At 40.6% G+C, this 16273-nt stretch overlaps 1 protein-coding gene across 1 annotated transcript in view; it reads right to left on the bottom strand.

The window, feature by feature from the left end:
* LOC134323001 (F-BAR and double SH3 domains protein 2) overlaps positions 1 to 16273 on the bottom strand; it is a 100533-nt gene that overhangs the window by 80464 nt on the left and 3796 nt on the right. Inside the window, exon 2 of the mRNA XM_063004407.1 lies at positions 8065 to 8162. Within this exon, the coding sequence (XP_062860477.1) occupies positions 8065 to 8162 (98 nt within the window). The remainder of the gene's footprint in view (positions 1 to 8064; positions 8163 to 16273) is intronic.

Here is a 16273-nt window from a genome sequence, read left to right as displayed (position 1 = left end):
CCAGAACAAGACCTAGAAAGGTTAGAAGGGCTCATCTGAACTCATCTGTGTTTAACCGCTTTTGGAAGCACCGTCAGCACAAGATCGGCTCATGAGAAGCTTCATGATTCGAGTTTCCATGGCTGAGTAGCGACACAATCATCATGCACAATGCTACTGGACATTGACTTTCAGTGCAAATGAGTGTAAATGTGGTGCAGAAGGAATACAACTCTGAAGCTGTGTGTGTGTGTGTGTGGTTCCAACTTTTTCTTTGGAATCCTTTTTTGTACTAGCATGAAAATGCCCCTCTGCTGTAAAGATTTCTTCATAAAAAAATTATTTGGTGAGTTAGATGTTGACAAGTAAATAACTTGACAAGCTTGCATGGAACCCTGACTTTAACCTCATCCTACAAATCTGAGATAAACTGGAATGCTAAATGCTAACAATCAGCAGTAATTGAACACAACACAGCTTGATTCCAACCAGTTCTGTAGGATACAAATGTCACTCCACCTGAAACTCATAATTTACGCCTAGTTCACACTACACAATTTTTGCCCTGATTTTCGCTCGGCTCTCAATCGCTATGTGTGAACTAATCAACGACTCGATCCAATCGACTTAAAAATTTTTTTAGCATGCTAAATATCGATATCAGTCGGTCGACTGGCAGTGAGTGCGGGGTCAAACTACAGCCAATTATAACGCAAGATACAGGGTTTGGAAACCCAGGGGAGGACTTTTAAAAAGGTGGGACAGGGGAATAATATAGTTTCTATCAGAATACATCAGCACACACACAAGCTTTACAATATTTGTGACCATAATACCCATGCTGCATTGCAAAAATATTTATTAATCTCCAACTCACTACAGAACAGACGATTTCTGCTGGTTGCATAGCCCAATACACTCAAATTCATTTATTTATCCTCTTATATTTTATGCTGCACATCAGCGCACACACAACTTTGCTTGTTCGCTTATTGTTGACGTGCATTTTTGGACACGGTATCATTAAACCCTTCGTCACTTCTCACGTTGACAAAACGTAGTTTGGGAGACCAGAGAAGCTCGTCTGCGATTCCAATTGGTGATAGATGGTGTAGTGTGAACTGTACAGTGACCTGACAACCTGGAAAGTCATGTAGTGTGAACTTGGCATAACATCAAGTGGCCAGCTTTAGGTCTGGACAGGAACACTGAGCCAGTATCTGAAGACATTCCAAACAAGCTGAGAAGAAACTTTAACTATACACCTGAAAAGAGTTACAAAGCTTTCCTTAAACCTTAGGACTCCACCAAACCACAGCGAGAACCATTATCTCCAAACTGATGAAATATAGCAGCACTACATTATCCACAGAAGTGACCAGGCTTTTGGAGATTCTTCCAGAGCTCAGAGGCAGAACATCCAAGAAGTCAAACTACATCCTAGAAAAAAAACATCTGAAGAGCTGTAGACACTTCTAGCCTCAACTAAGGTCAATGTTTATTACTCCACAATAAAAAAAAAGGCTGAACACAGTAAGATTCAACCCAAAGAACCATTGGAACTCATATGCCATATTTAAAAAAGCTGGATGATCTGATGATTCCTTGTGGGATAAGATCAGCCAGGAATTTCTTAATCCTACAGCATAGCATGACATTATACAGAATATAATCCCTTAATCTATGAAAAAAAAACCTGTACAGAGCCCAGACCCCAACCTCATCCAACTCGTACAGAATAAACTGTATTGCTGACCATAAGCAACGGCTAATTGGCCAACTTTAGTGTCTAATCACGCTACTGCTTCAAATGGAAGTAAATGACAACAGTCATGTGCCAAAATCCAAAGAAAAGCTTCACAGGATAGCGGAGTCACACATGCCTGTGAAGAAAACGAAACCTTACTGGTGTGAGATATTCTTTCTCTGGAGGAAGTGATGAGTGTGTTGGCAGGTCTATTTTAAAGTGTGGAAATAAAAACAGCTCTGCCCACATGATACCAGCCTGTGGTGACATCAGCAGCCGCCAGCCTGAAGTCTTCGAGGCGGGTGAGATCAATGAAGATGCTACATTTCCTGCCAGAGAATCGATACACGCAACAAGACCACCCGAGAAAGTAGGGGTCATCTCTCACATCAATGAGCTTCTCTTTCCTTTATAATGAGTGTAAATTGGACGCAAGGGCACCTGAACGACCAGGAACCCTTCGATTTTTCCTTCCCCACCGTCATCTTTTGTTATCTATAGTAGTGAGAGAAAGTAATCACCCCCCGTTTGTACTGCGTAAGTGATCTAAGGGAAGTCCAAATAGGCTAAAATGTTTACAGTTTATATCAGTAACAGAAAATATTACAAAACCTATGTTTATGTCTCTAGGACTCCACTGAACTACAGCGAATGCCATCATAACCCAATGAAAGACAACAGTAATTAAACCAGCCAGATGTTGCCAGCCTGCTAATATTTCTCAAAGGTCAGAAAGGATCCCAGAAGAACATCTAAGAACTGCAGATGCATCTAAACTCAGCTAAAGTCAGTGTTTATGACTACACAATACGAAGGAGACTAGTTCAAACTGGAATTCATGGGAAGACAGTTGGGAGAAACATCAGTGTTTGTATAACATTTAAAAAAATAAATAATAATAATAATAATATATATATATATTATTGAGATTTTAAAGTCATATTTTACACACTGGTTACATTCATGACAGGACAGGACACAAGATTCATCAGTTCAAGTTTAATGTCAAACACAGTCATGGACAATTTTGTATCTCCAGTTCCTCTCACTTGCCCACACAGACACGGGGAAAACATGCAAACTCCACACAGACCGCTCCACCTGGGAATCGAACCCAGGACTCTCGCTGTGAGGCGACAGTTCTACCCACCGTGCCACCCACAAAAAAAAAAACCCTCACAAATAAATGCAATCCGTGTCTTTAAAGCAAGTAGAACAAATGTGCAAAAATGGCCAAAGGTGGACAACCGTCCTTATTATTGGGGTCAGATGTTTCAGCCACTCATTAACCGATGAATAAAATCACTGGTCTGAAGGAATCCCAGAGGCCTGCACAAAGCCCTGACCTCAACCCAACTAAAAATCTACAGAATGACTTAGATCCCCATTTGAGAGCCAGACTTCTAATCCCTTTTTTTGACCGAATGGGCACAAAATCCAACAGACACACTTAAAATTTTGTCAAAAGCCTTTTCAGAAGACTGAACTGAAGGCTGAACTAAAGGCTGCTATGGCTGGACAAACAGTTTTGAAATGAAATGTCCAATAGTGTCACTAGGGTCACCAAGATCACTTGAAGGGCAGTTGGTCTAGTGGTTAAGGTACTGGACTACTAATTGAAAGGTCGCTGGTTCAAGCCCCATCACTGCACAGTTGCCGCTGTTGGGCCCTTAAGCAAGGTTATTTACCTCTAATTGCTTAAACAGCATACTGTCACAGTACTGTAAGTCGCTTTGAATTAAAAGCATCTGCTAAATGCCAAAAATGTAATGTAAATGATCAGGTGTCCACATACTTTGCCAATGAAGTCAATGTAATAAAAAAAAGACCATAACACTGTTGTTTGTGTAGAAAATCTGCTCTCCACTTGTAAGTTTTCACATTGCTAAAGCGGGAATGACGAATGATGTAAGCTGCAGTTTTCAATGCTAATGGACCTGAGAGAAGCTCAGACGTCATCGTTTGGGGGAGTAAAATCCAGAACAGAAATTGTGCAGACCAGCCACAATTTCAGACACGCTGCTGACTCAAAGATTTGCTCACTTCTGCTGCTAGTTTTTTTCCACAGCTAGAACGACCCTGGTGAAAGTCCCTCACTGTGAGCCATAAAGATAACAACACATCGTTAGCTGATAGCTTCACCGTAACAATGTTATACGCCCACCATAATAACAACAGCCTTTACATCACTCACAGCACGTAATCATGATCATATTGTTGTCATCAGAAAAGGCATAAAAAAGATGTTCTTATTACATGAGAAATGAATTAGCACTAGTGCTAAATGATTTAGCATTTACACCGAGGTGCCTTAGCACTGCAGCTAGCATTTAACTAGCATTCAACTGAAATTGTTACTAGGATGAAGAATTAATAATGAATTATTATGCAAAGTCCCGCTGCTGTGCAGTCCGATAAGCAGCAGCCCCGCAGAATGTGGATGGACGTAGTTCTTTTTTTTTTTAACCACTCACAGGACGGGACAGAATGTGACTGCACAGCAATTTCTTATTGCACTCTCATGAGAGCGTGTCCCGAAGTCAAATGGGTCGTTCAAAAATGCTTATACAGACACACACACAGGAGCAAACAGGAACCAAACAGGAAACAAACAGAAACCAGTGAAACTTGAGGTTTAAGTTCTGTTTCACGTCACTAACTCGACATAACTAGCGCCGATGACAAAGTTACGGTGAAGCTATCAGCTAATGACGTGTTGTTATCTTTGGGCGTGTTCGAAAACCTAGTGAGCTCTCTACATAGGCAGCATTTTATGTCATCCTGTGCGTGCTCCCCAGAAGGAGGCTGTTCGAAATCCTATATGCCTTAATATGTTGTCTACTAATGCCTAGTCACACTACACGATTTTTCCCTGATTTTCGCTTGCGACTGGTCAGCGCTAGATTTGCTGGCTCGAGAGCAACTCGGCGTTCGCTCGGCGATCAAAACTCGGCTCTCGATCGCTATGTGTGAACTATCCAACAACTCGATCTGACCGACTCGCCGAGCACTTGGCGACCGAATCGAGATTTCTAGCGCGTCAGATATCTGATCTGAGTTGCACAACTGGCAATGAGTGCTATGTCAAACAGCCAATGAGAACGCAAGATACGGTGTGAGGGGAAACGCAGGAGAGGAGTGTAAACAGGTGGGACAGGGGGATAATATAGTTTATATCAGAATACATCGGCACACACACGTTTTACAGTATTTCTGACCTTATCGTTCTCTACAAAACATAACACCAACGTTGCATTGCAAAAATATTAATTAACCTCCAACTCACTATAGAACAATCCATACTGTTCGTGTTGCCAAATACACCCAGATTCATTTATTTTTCCTCTTTGATTTTACGCTGCACATCAGAACACAAACTTTGATCGCTTGCTACTTGTTGACGTGCATTTTTGGACGTGGTATCATTAAACCCCTCGTCACTTCTTGCGTGTGTTTTTGTAAAAAAAAAAAAAAAAGTAGTTTGGGAGATTAGAGAAGCTCGCCTGCGATTCCAGTTGGTGATAGATCGTGTAGTGTGAAACCCCCTTATTCCCGATTAGTCGTGTAGTGTGAAATACACACCGACTGAAAGACTCCAGAGTGCAAATGATTCAGTCGTGTAGTGTGAACTGTACAGCGACCTGGCAAATCAGAAAGTCATGTAGTGTGAACTTGGCATAAGGCATCTTAAAATTTCAATGTTATTTTGACTCAAGAACGAGTTATTTTCAAAGGTAAATAAATTATTATTGTATAAACTTGTACAAGTGTATTTATTTGCAAGTTCGGGCTTGTCAGAGACAGTTTAACCGTTTTTGGTACACGAAGGGAGATGTTATATGACATGCTAGCACATTGTGCCACCTCATCCCATTGGTTTGAATGGCATGATGCTAACTGTGTTAGCTTAGTAAGCGAAACCCGGTGTTATCGCTGTCTAAGTAGCGCGTTTGAATAACCTGCCTTATAAGTCGATGACTTATTAGAATCCTCTCTACTGAGGCAGCTGCCTATGTAGACAGTAAGACAGCAAGGCAGCTTAGTAGGTTTTCGAACACACCCCATGGCTCACAGTGAGGGGCTTTCACCAGGGTCGTTCTAGCTCTGGAAAAAACTAGAAGTAGAAGTGAGCGATTCTTTTGAGTCTTGAAGTGGTTGAAGTCTTGAAGTGGTTCCACTGGTGACTCTTACTGTCTGGTGGAGGCGCCAACAAGAGCGTCTGAGGAATACAGAGAGGGGAACATGATCCTTTTTATGTGCTAGGACTCTATGATGGCGTCTACCAGAACTGCTTTAAGCTGCTTGACCGAGGCAGCGTCCTGAGCTATGTGGCGTCCGAATAGTTATGATACAATTAACTTCAAGGATGTAAATTCTGCCAAGAAGCATATAGCGTCCCATCAAAGTACAATATATGGCCAAAAGTATTTGGACACAATATTTTCACTATGAGCTTGTTGGACATCCCATTTTACAGACAAATGCTATTAAAATAAAGTGACCTCTATGCGATCTTTCCAGCTAGAACAACAGGCCCTCTTTTGAGAAGGCTTCTCACAGAACTTGGAAAAATGAGAATGTCTGTGGGAATTTGTGCCCATTCAGTCAAATGACCATTTGATTGTCTAGGCACTGATATTGGTCAACAAAGCCTCAGTTGATGTTCCAGTTCATTCCAAAGCTGTTCAGTGGGACTTGAGGTCAGGACTCTTTTTGGTTTCTATACCGATCAGCCATAACATTAAATCCACCTCCTTGTTTCTACACTCATTGTCCATTTTATCAGCTCCACTTACCATATAGAAGCACTTTGTAGTTCTACAATCCATCGTCCATCTGTTTCTCTGCATGCTTTGTTAGCCCCCTTTCATGCTGTTCTTTAATGGTCAGGACTCTCACAGGACCACTACAGAGCAGGTATTATTTGAGTGGTGAATCATTCTCAGCATTACAGTGACACTGACATGGTGGTGGTGTGTTAGTGTGTGTTGTGCTGGTATGAATGGATCAGACACAGCAGAGCTGTCACTGTTGGACTGAGAATAGTCCACCAACCAAAAATATCCAGCTGACAGCGTCCTGTGACCACTGATGAAGGTCTAGAAGATGACCAACTCAAACAGCAGCAATAGATGAGCGATTGTCTCTGACTTTACATCTACAAGGTGGACCAACTAGGTAGGTGTGTCTAATAGAGTGGACAGTGAGTGGATTTTAAAAACGGTATTTAAAAACTCCAGCAGCGCTGCTGTGTCTGATCCACTCATACAAGCACAACACACACTAACACACCACCACCATGTCAGTGTCACTGCAGTGCTGAGAATGATCCGCCACCTAAATAATACCTACTCTGTGGTGGTCCTGTGGGGGTCCTGACCATTGAAGAACAGGGTGAAGGGAGGTTAAAAAAGTATGGAGAGAAACAGATGGACTACAGTCAGTAATTGTAGAACTACAAAGTGCTTCTATATGGTAAGTGGAGCTGATAAAATGGACAGTGAGTGTAGAAACAAGGAGGTGGTTTTAATGTTATGGCTGATCAGTGTATATCTCTTGCTGGAACAGGAAATGGCCTTTCCTAAACTGGAAGCAAATAATTTCCTTGATGTAATTGATTCATTACACCTGTTAGCAATTGAAGTGTCTGAAATACATGAATGATGTCCCAATACTTTTATCCACTTAGTGTATGTTGGTTATGAGTTAATTGGTTGATCATTGTCATCCCTAATTAATATCATACACATTTCCTAGTGCTTTCTAAGGAATTTAGGTAAGCAGTGTTTTTTATACATGCGCATTTGCTGAAATCTGATAAAAATCAGAAAACGTAGTTACATGAACAAATGAATTTAATTATTCGGCTACAATCCAGTCGGCTTGACCAGATTTCATTTATCAGCGTACACCATTCAAATGCCCACTTGAACAATCAGATAAGAGCAGAAATGTGTTCATGATGGGATTATAAGTGTGCGTGTATACGCTCTCACTCTCCCAAATCAGCTTAAGATCTCACTCAAGACAGCTGCCGAACCCACGTACGGTAAGAAAAACACCATGAATCAAAACCGAGCAAAGAAACCGTGGATGAGAAGAAACATGAGCGTGAGCGGTGACGTTCAGCTGTGGGAACGTTTGGCCTGTGTACAGGAAGTGCATAGGAAATTCCTTCATCACGTCCCAGAATCCTCTGATCTGAATGTTCTTCCAAAAGATGACTCCCCTTCCTTGCGGCCTCCGGGCAAGTCCCTCGCTTCCACTTCCAGTTTTCGTTCACGAGGGTTTATAAGTGTGTGTGAGTGTGTGTGTGTGTGTGGTGTTTAAGTGATTACCTCATGTCTTCCAGTAAATCACATTCGATCTGATGTTTGAGATGAAGTCGGGTGAGCTGCTCCGTGTGATTGGTCTTCAGCTCCTGCGTTACTTTGACCTGCACAGACCAGAAAAACAGTTTTATTACCCTGTGATTAAAGAAAATGGTACAAGACCCAGAAATGACTTCTGGAATCCAGAATCAAGATGTTTTTTTCGATGTCTCAGTTTTGAACTTGGTGATTTTATCCCTCAGGATTCTGTTTTTGTGTCTTTTGTGTAACATGGCTGCTGCTGATGAAGTTCGCCAGTGAGTCAAGTAAAGAGTCGTGACCTTCTGCATTCCCATTTTGGCTAACAGAGGGAGCACGGTGGCGTGAATGTGTGGTGAGATGCGGCTTGTGAATGTGAATTCACACCAGGTGGAGGTTTTCCTATAGATCACAGTTTCTTCATCTCAAACTTGCCAGTTACGCAGTCTGGCAGACATGTTAGTTCTCTGAAGCTGTGATACCGCTCAGTCTGGTCAGGGCATTTCCAGCAGGACCTTCAGCTTTTGTGCAGTGCAAAGCGGCTCGTCCTGCAGTGCATCCTGGTGCTATTTCTTCAACGGATAAATGATGCACACATGCCTGGTTGTCCACATAATTCCATTTTTTCCATTGCTCCAATGCCAGTTGTAGGTGCTTATGATGCTGCGCAGGAGTTAGCATGAGCACTCTGACTGGCCTGTGACTACGCAGCCCTGTACACAAAAGAGTTTAATGCTCTGTGTGTTGTAACACATTCACCACATCAACTGCAGTTCAATCAACAGTAGATCTTCTGTTGGTCCATACCAGACACTAAACCTAAAGTCCTCAAGAATCTTGGCTGCCCAACAAACTCTTTGTACCACTGGCGTTGAGTACTCACCACAGCTGCCTGTGACACTTATTCACTCCAGGTGGAATGTTTTCTATATATCACAGTTTCTTCATCTTACACTTGCCAGTAACTCAGTCTGGCAAACACTCTGACTCTGAAGTCATAAGGGAACTCACATGGGGTCATAGCATTTTGGACGGAACCAAGGCAGCATGACGTCTCGATTCCAGAGCGACCCCACCTGTAAATCCACGTCAGTTGGTGGGGTTGGGGTGTCAGTTGTGTATTGCCAGCCCTGGTTGGTTTTGAAGGTTCACTATATTTGCTTTTTCTGAGAAATGAGTTGTCACAAACAGTCATATTGTGACATCTAGTTTTCAGTTCTGCGCTACTCCTGTTCTGTCCGCTGCAGCTGTGGATGCTTATACGTCCATCATTTATTATTGTTTCCATTATTTTGGCCACCTTATTTGTGATTGTTCCCCTATTTGTTTATGTTCTACCTTGGTTAAATATCCTGCATTTGGGTTCTTTTATTATTCTTGCAGGTGTGGGGATCAGGCTTGCTTTAAGTCCTCAGGAGTCCTGGCTGGCCAACAACCTCCTCGGACCACTGTTGGTGGGTCCTCACCATGACTGCATGTAACACACTTGCTGTTTGGCAGATACTTTAACCCAGTCATCTGGCCAGAACAATCCGGTCTTTATCAGAGTCACTCAAGTCTTTAAGATGTTTAGGAACCACCATTAGCCCCATGCAAGTGGTACCAAAAAGGCATTGGTATGCACATGTGTGGCCAGTATCTTGACTGATTTTTATATAGGTGGACTCCTGATCAGAAGCTCGTTAGGTATTCCATTTTGAAACCACGGACAGTAATATGGAGAAGCCGTTCTTCTCATAAGCTTCGATTGAAGAGTATTAATTATTTAATTATTAAAGTCATATTGTAATACCTGATATAGGTTGAATTATTTATTTATTTACTTGTTTTATAACTATTAGCTCAGCAGGAATGTATATGTCATATGTGTGTTTGTTGATTTCTGTTTGTAGATGAAAATCTTAACATAATGAAGTGTAAATCGGTAAAGGTTTGAATACTGATGACACAGAGCAGTTTATGTAATAATCAACAACCTCTACACAGCAACAAACTCCTCAACAACACTCGAGGTGCTAAAACAGCCCTGACAACACGAAAAGTTTCATCTGATGATGCGGCATGCTTAAACAAGCTCAGCAACACCTGATTAATTGGGTGTGACTGCAGTCAGCTGAGTGTCAAAAGTGAGCACAATTATGCACCACGACATGATGTATGATGGTGTGTGATAGAAACAAATAACTAATGACCTTGTAAGATTGTGTATTATCGTGTGTGATGCTGTAGGATGGTGTATGATGACGTGTGATAGTGTTGTTGTATGATAAGGTTATTATGGTGAATGATACTGTGTTACCTTGTATGATAATTTGTGATATGATGGAGTATGACAGTGTATGATGGGCTGTACTGGTCTTTAATGATGTAAGATGGTGTGTGTTGCTGTATGATGGTGTATGATACTGAGTGATTGTTTATGACTATAATGACGTGTGATAGAGACAGTTGATGAGTGTGTAAGATGGTGTGGGTTGCTGTATAATGGTGTATGATACACACTCATCAACTGTCTCTATCACACATCATTCTAGTCATAAACAATCACTCAGTATCATACACCATCATACAGCAACACACACCATCTTACACACTCATCACCTGTCTCTATCACACATCATTCTAGTCATAAACAATCACTCAGTATCATACACCATCATACAGCAACACACACCATCTTACACACTCATCAACTGTCTCTATCACACTTCATTCTAGTCATAAACAATCACTCAGTAAGATGGTGTGTGTTGATGTATTTGGTGTATGATACTGTGTGATTGTTTATGACTATAATGGTGTGTGATAGAGACAGGTGATGAGTGTGTAAGATGGTGTGTGTTGATGTATAATGGTGTATGATACACACTCATCAACTGTCTCTATCACACATCATTCTAGTCATAAACAATCACTCAGTATCATACACCATCATACATCAACACACACCATCTTACACACTCATCACCTGTCTCTATCACACATCATTCTAGTCATAAACAATCACTCAGTATCATACACCATCATACAGCAACACACACCATCTTACACACTCATCACCTGTCTCTATCACACATCATTCTAGTCATAAACAATCACTCAGTATCATACACCATCATACAGCAACACACACCATCTTACACACTCATCAACTGTCTCTATCACACTTCATTCTAGTCATAAACAATCACTCAGTAAGATGGTGTGTGTTGATGTATTTGGTGTATGATACTGTGTGATTGTTTATGACTATAATGATGTGTGATAGAGACAGGTGATGAGTGTGTAAGATGGTGTGTGTTGATGTATTTGGTGTATGATACTGTGTGATTGTTTATGACTATAATGATGTGTGATAGAGACAGGTGATGAGTGTGTAAGATGGTGTGCACTGGTGTGTATTTATGGTTGTATTATGGTGTTTGACACTGATGGATGGGGTGTGATGAGGTGTGACTGTGTGTAATTAGTGTGACAGTGTGTGATGGTGTAAGATTTTGTATATTAGTGTATACTAGTGTATGATTGTGTGATCATGTATAATGCTGTACAATAGTGTGTGATGTGTGTAATTGTGTATGATGCTGTGTAATTGTGTATAATGGTGTGTAATTGTGTATGAGGCTGTGTGATGGTGTGTAATTGTGTATGATGGTGTGTAATTGTGTGTGATGGTGTGTGATGGTGTGTAATTGTGTGTGATGGTGTGTGATGGTGTGTAATTGTGTGTGATGGTGTGTAATTGTGTGTGATGGTGTGTAATTGTGTGTGATGGTGTGTAATTGTGTATGATGGTGTGTGATGGTGTGTAATTGTGTATGATGGTGTGTGATGGTGTGTAATTGTGTGTGATGGTGTGTGATGGTGTGTAATTGTGTGTGATGGTGTGTAATTGTGTGTGATGGTGTGTAATTGTGTATGAGGCTGTGTGATGGTGTGTAATTGTGTATGATGGTGTGTAATTGTGTGTGATGGTGTGTAATTGTGTGTGATGGTGTGTGATGGTGTGTAATTGTGTGTGATGGTGTGTAATTGTGTGTGATGGTGTGTAATTGTGTGTGATGGTGTGTAATTGTGTATGATGGTGTGTGATGGTGTGTGATGGTGTGTAATTGTGTATGATGGTATGTGATGGTGTGTAATTGTGTATGATGCTGTGTGATGGTGTGTAATTGTGTATGATGGTGTGTGATGATGAGTACTTGTAAATTACAGTGTGTGTTGGTACAGTGTGTGGGTACAGTTGAATACTGGTGTATGATGGTGTGTAATTGTGTGTGATGGTGTGTAATTGTGTATGATGGTGTGTGATGGTGTGTAATTGTGTATGATGGTGTGTGATGGTGTGTAATTGTGTATGATGGTGTGTGATGGTGTGTAATTTTGTATGATGGTGTGCGATGATGAGTACTGGTAAATTACAGTGTGTGTTGGTGTGTTGGTACAGTGTGTGGGTACAGTTGAATACTGGTGTATGATGGTGTGTAATTGTGTGTGATGGTGTGTAATTGTGTATGATGGTGTGTGATGGTGTGTAATTGTGTATGATGGTGTGTGATGGTGTGTAATTTTGTATGATGGTGTGCGATGATGAGTACTGGTAAATTACAGTGTGTGTTGGTGTGTTGGTACAGTGTGTGGGTACAGTTGAATACTGGTGTATGATGGTGTGTAATGTGTACAGTTGTATGATGATGTGTGATGGTGTATGCTGGTGTATGATGGTGTGTGATGATAAGTACAGGTAAATTACAGTGTGTTGGTGTGTGATGTGTACAGTTGAATAATGGTGTATGATGGTGAGTGATGGTGTGTGATGGTGTGTTATGGTAACTACTGGTAAATTACAGTGTGTTGGTGTGTGATGTGTACAGTTGAATACTGGTGTATGATGGTGAGTGATGGTGTGTGATGGTGTGTTATGGTAACTACTGGTAAATTACAGTGTGTTGGTGTGTGATGTGTACAGTTGAATACTGGTGTATGATGGTGAGTGATGGTGAGTGATGGTGTGTTACGGTAACTACTGGTAAATTACAGTGTGTTGGTGTGTGATGTGTACAGTTGAATACTGGTGTATGATGGTGAGTGATGGTGTGTGATGGTGTGTTATGGTAACTACTGGTAAATTACAGTGTGTTGGTGTGTGATGTGTACAGTTGAATACTGGTGTATGATGGTGAGTGATGGTGAGTGATGGTGTGTTATGGTAACTACTGGTAAATTACAGTGTGTTGGTGTGTGATGTGTACAGTTGAATACTGGTGTATGATGGTATGTGATGGTGCGTGTTGGTGTGTGATGTGTACAGTTGAATACTGGTGTATGATGGTGTATGATGGTGTGTAATGGTAACTACTGGTGAATTACAGTGCGTGGTGGTGTGTGAAAATGTGTGACAGTGTGTTCATGACGTTAAAGGTGCAGTGGGACTGCAGTGATGAGTCTGGGCAGGCCAGTTAATACTCAGGGACGAGCTGTTAATTACAGAACCAACGCTCTGTAATGGTTTGGTAAGCGTTTCCTTCCAGGAAAGCAAAAATGAAACGAGGATTTTTTGAACTTTTGTAGATAAAATATGATAAACTCCAGGTCTAACACCACCTTATGAGTTTGTTATCCAGACCTGCAGTAACCATTCATTCATATATTGTATGTTTTACCACTGCTTTATCTGGGTCGGGGTCACGGTGGGTGATTTAATGAGCGAAAAGCAAAAAAACACCATGGTGGCCAGTTCATCACAGGGCACAAACACACTCAAACACACACACTCACACTCAGGCCAAGACTACATGACTTTGGACTTGCAAACTCCACACAGAAAAGACACTGGGAACAAAACCCAGACAGGGAATAAAACCCAGGCCCTTCTTACTGTGAGGCGACAGCACTCACTTACTGCGCTACTCAAATCTGATCCCAACAATCTCACCAATTCACTAATCGAGCTGAATCCGTATAGCAAGTGATGTAAAATGTCAAGGGCAAATCGGAGTCAAAGTAAAATCCAACCTGATACCAATCCTGCATTTCAGGCCGTCAGCATACTCAGGTCACCGGATGTTTTGACACATATAAAGGAATTCTTAAAAGAAATAATGTTTTGAAGAGCTAGAAAAGAGCATCGGTGGGCTCAATGTTCTCCACATAATTATAGCCCATACCCCAGGGTGAGGGGAACCAATCAGTCATTACCTTCAGTCAGCTCTATTCTGCCACTACAGCCCAATTAAGGTTGTAGGGTTCATAACACCTCCCTTCCAAAGCAGTGTTTCTTCTAGAAATAAAAAAGCACTCTGATACTGGCCTTGGCTTTACTGATAGTTTGAAATGAACACAAAATATGTTGTTCCTAATGATTCTAATGAACGCATCAGAAAACATTCAATGGGTCATAACAAAATTCATATCATTTCAAACATGGACAGACACATTTTCAAAGAATAAACACAGGTTAAATAAAAATTATACAGTAGACCCTTGAGTTACGAACCGTTTACCATACAAACATTTCGAGTTATGAACGATCTTTTTCAACTTAACGTACAAACAAATTTCGGATTACGAACTGAAATTCGCGAAACACGTGATGTCACGAACAAGTTGACTCCGAGCGTCTCTCTCTATATATATACACAGTGAGCGAACATTCGGACAGTGGACGGTGTTTTTCTGGTGTTTTCTTTATATTTTGTAAAATTCAATATTAAAATGGCCCCAAAGAAGGTGCAGAGAGAAATGCTGAAAAATTAAAAAATCTATTACATTTGTTGTTGTACAGTATAATTACTCCTGCCAGTAGATGTCATGGTGTATCAGACAGAGGGGACAGTGAGTGAGAGAGAAGAAGGAAGTCGCTGAGTAAAGTATTCTTTCTTTCGTGCAATTACACCTACAAAATACAACACTACTGAAATAAAGAAGGAGATAATAGAGAAATATGAGAGTTATTGTTGTTTCTGGTAGATACATTTTATATAAAAAGAAGGAAATTTATTATGGTGTATGATACAGCACACGTACTGCACTGAAATGTAATGTGTGCTTATGTACAGTACAGTACTACTGTGTATCATTGTTTATTATTATTTATTACAGTATTATCTATTCTATAATTTAAGATTTAAGGGAAAATACACTTTATAATTATTTATAATATTGCACGTATAATATTTATAACAAAAAAGACCATTTAAGACATTAGAAAGGTTAGGTAAGGGGGGTTTGGGAGGTCTGGCACATATTAATTCTATTTACATAGAATTCTTTCTTATGGGAAAAATAGGTTTAACTAACGAACATTTTGATTTAAGAACAGCCCTTCGGAACCAATTAAATTCGTTAGTCAAGGGTCTACTGTAGTTACAGATCAGGTTACATATTGATATACGAGCCTTTCTTTGAGATGACTTTAGAAACTCTCTCATCCATTGAACTTGTAAGTGCAGGTTTTGTTTCTCCTTGTATTTCATGTCAGTATTGTCTCCCAGATCTGCTGTCGGCCATACTCATAGATCTTCTCAACACGATTGAGGTCAGTCATATGATGATGACCAAAACATGTGTTTTTCTCCTTTTAGTCAATGATGTTATTTGCAGCATGAGTTGCATGAACATTTGTCTTGGAAGGCATTATTCTTTTTTAATACCATGGCAGAAAAAGGCTGGTCAGAAACTTTACATATTTTGAGTCATTTTACCACCCTTAGGGACCCTAAAGGGACCTACCATCTCACTTCCCAATATATTCTGCCCAAACCATCACACCACCACCTCCTCGCTGACACTGCAATCTTGTTGGAACAGGGTGGTCATTCACCATCCATCCAGAACTCCATCCATCTGGACCATCCAGCACGGCACAGCTTTTAACGGTAAATAAAACTGTTTAAGAATTAGTCTTTATTTATTTCTTAGCCCACTGAGGGTGGCTGAAATACTGGTTTATGAACAAATGCCAGCCTGTGGATTATGCATCAACAGAAAAGGTTTTCAACACTCCAGAGACACCAGCAGCTTAAAATAATTAATGCTTAAATGTGTATTTTTATAGCTGTGCTTATAATACGATAAATTTTCTGACAGAAATATTCTTTAATAAGCTTTCATCTGACTGTATTCGCCTGAAAGACTCTTAATAACTCACATATATTTACACAGTTCAGTGATCTGTAATTCTACAATTACTGACTGT

Source organism: Trichomycterus rosablanca, chromosome 11, assembly GCF_030014385.1.
Source record: "Trichomycterus rosablanca isolate fTriRos1 chromosome 11, fTriRos1.hap1, whole genome shotgun sequence".
In the NCBI taxonomy this organism is placed as follows: Eukaryota; Metazoa; Chordata; class Actinopteri; order Siluriformes; family Trichomycteridae; genus Trichomycterus; species Trichomycterus rosablanca.
The sequence above is the reverse complement of the archived record's forward strand: the minus strand, read 5'-3'. Positions and strand labels throughout refer to the sequence as shown.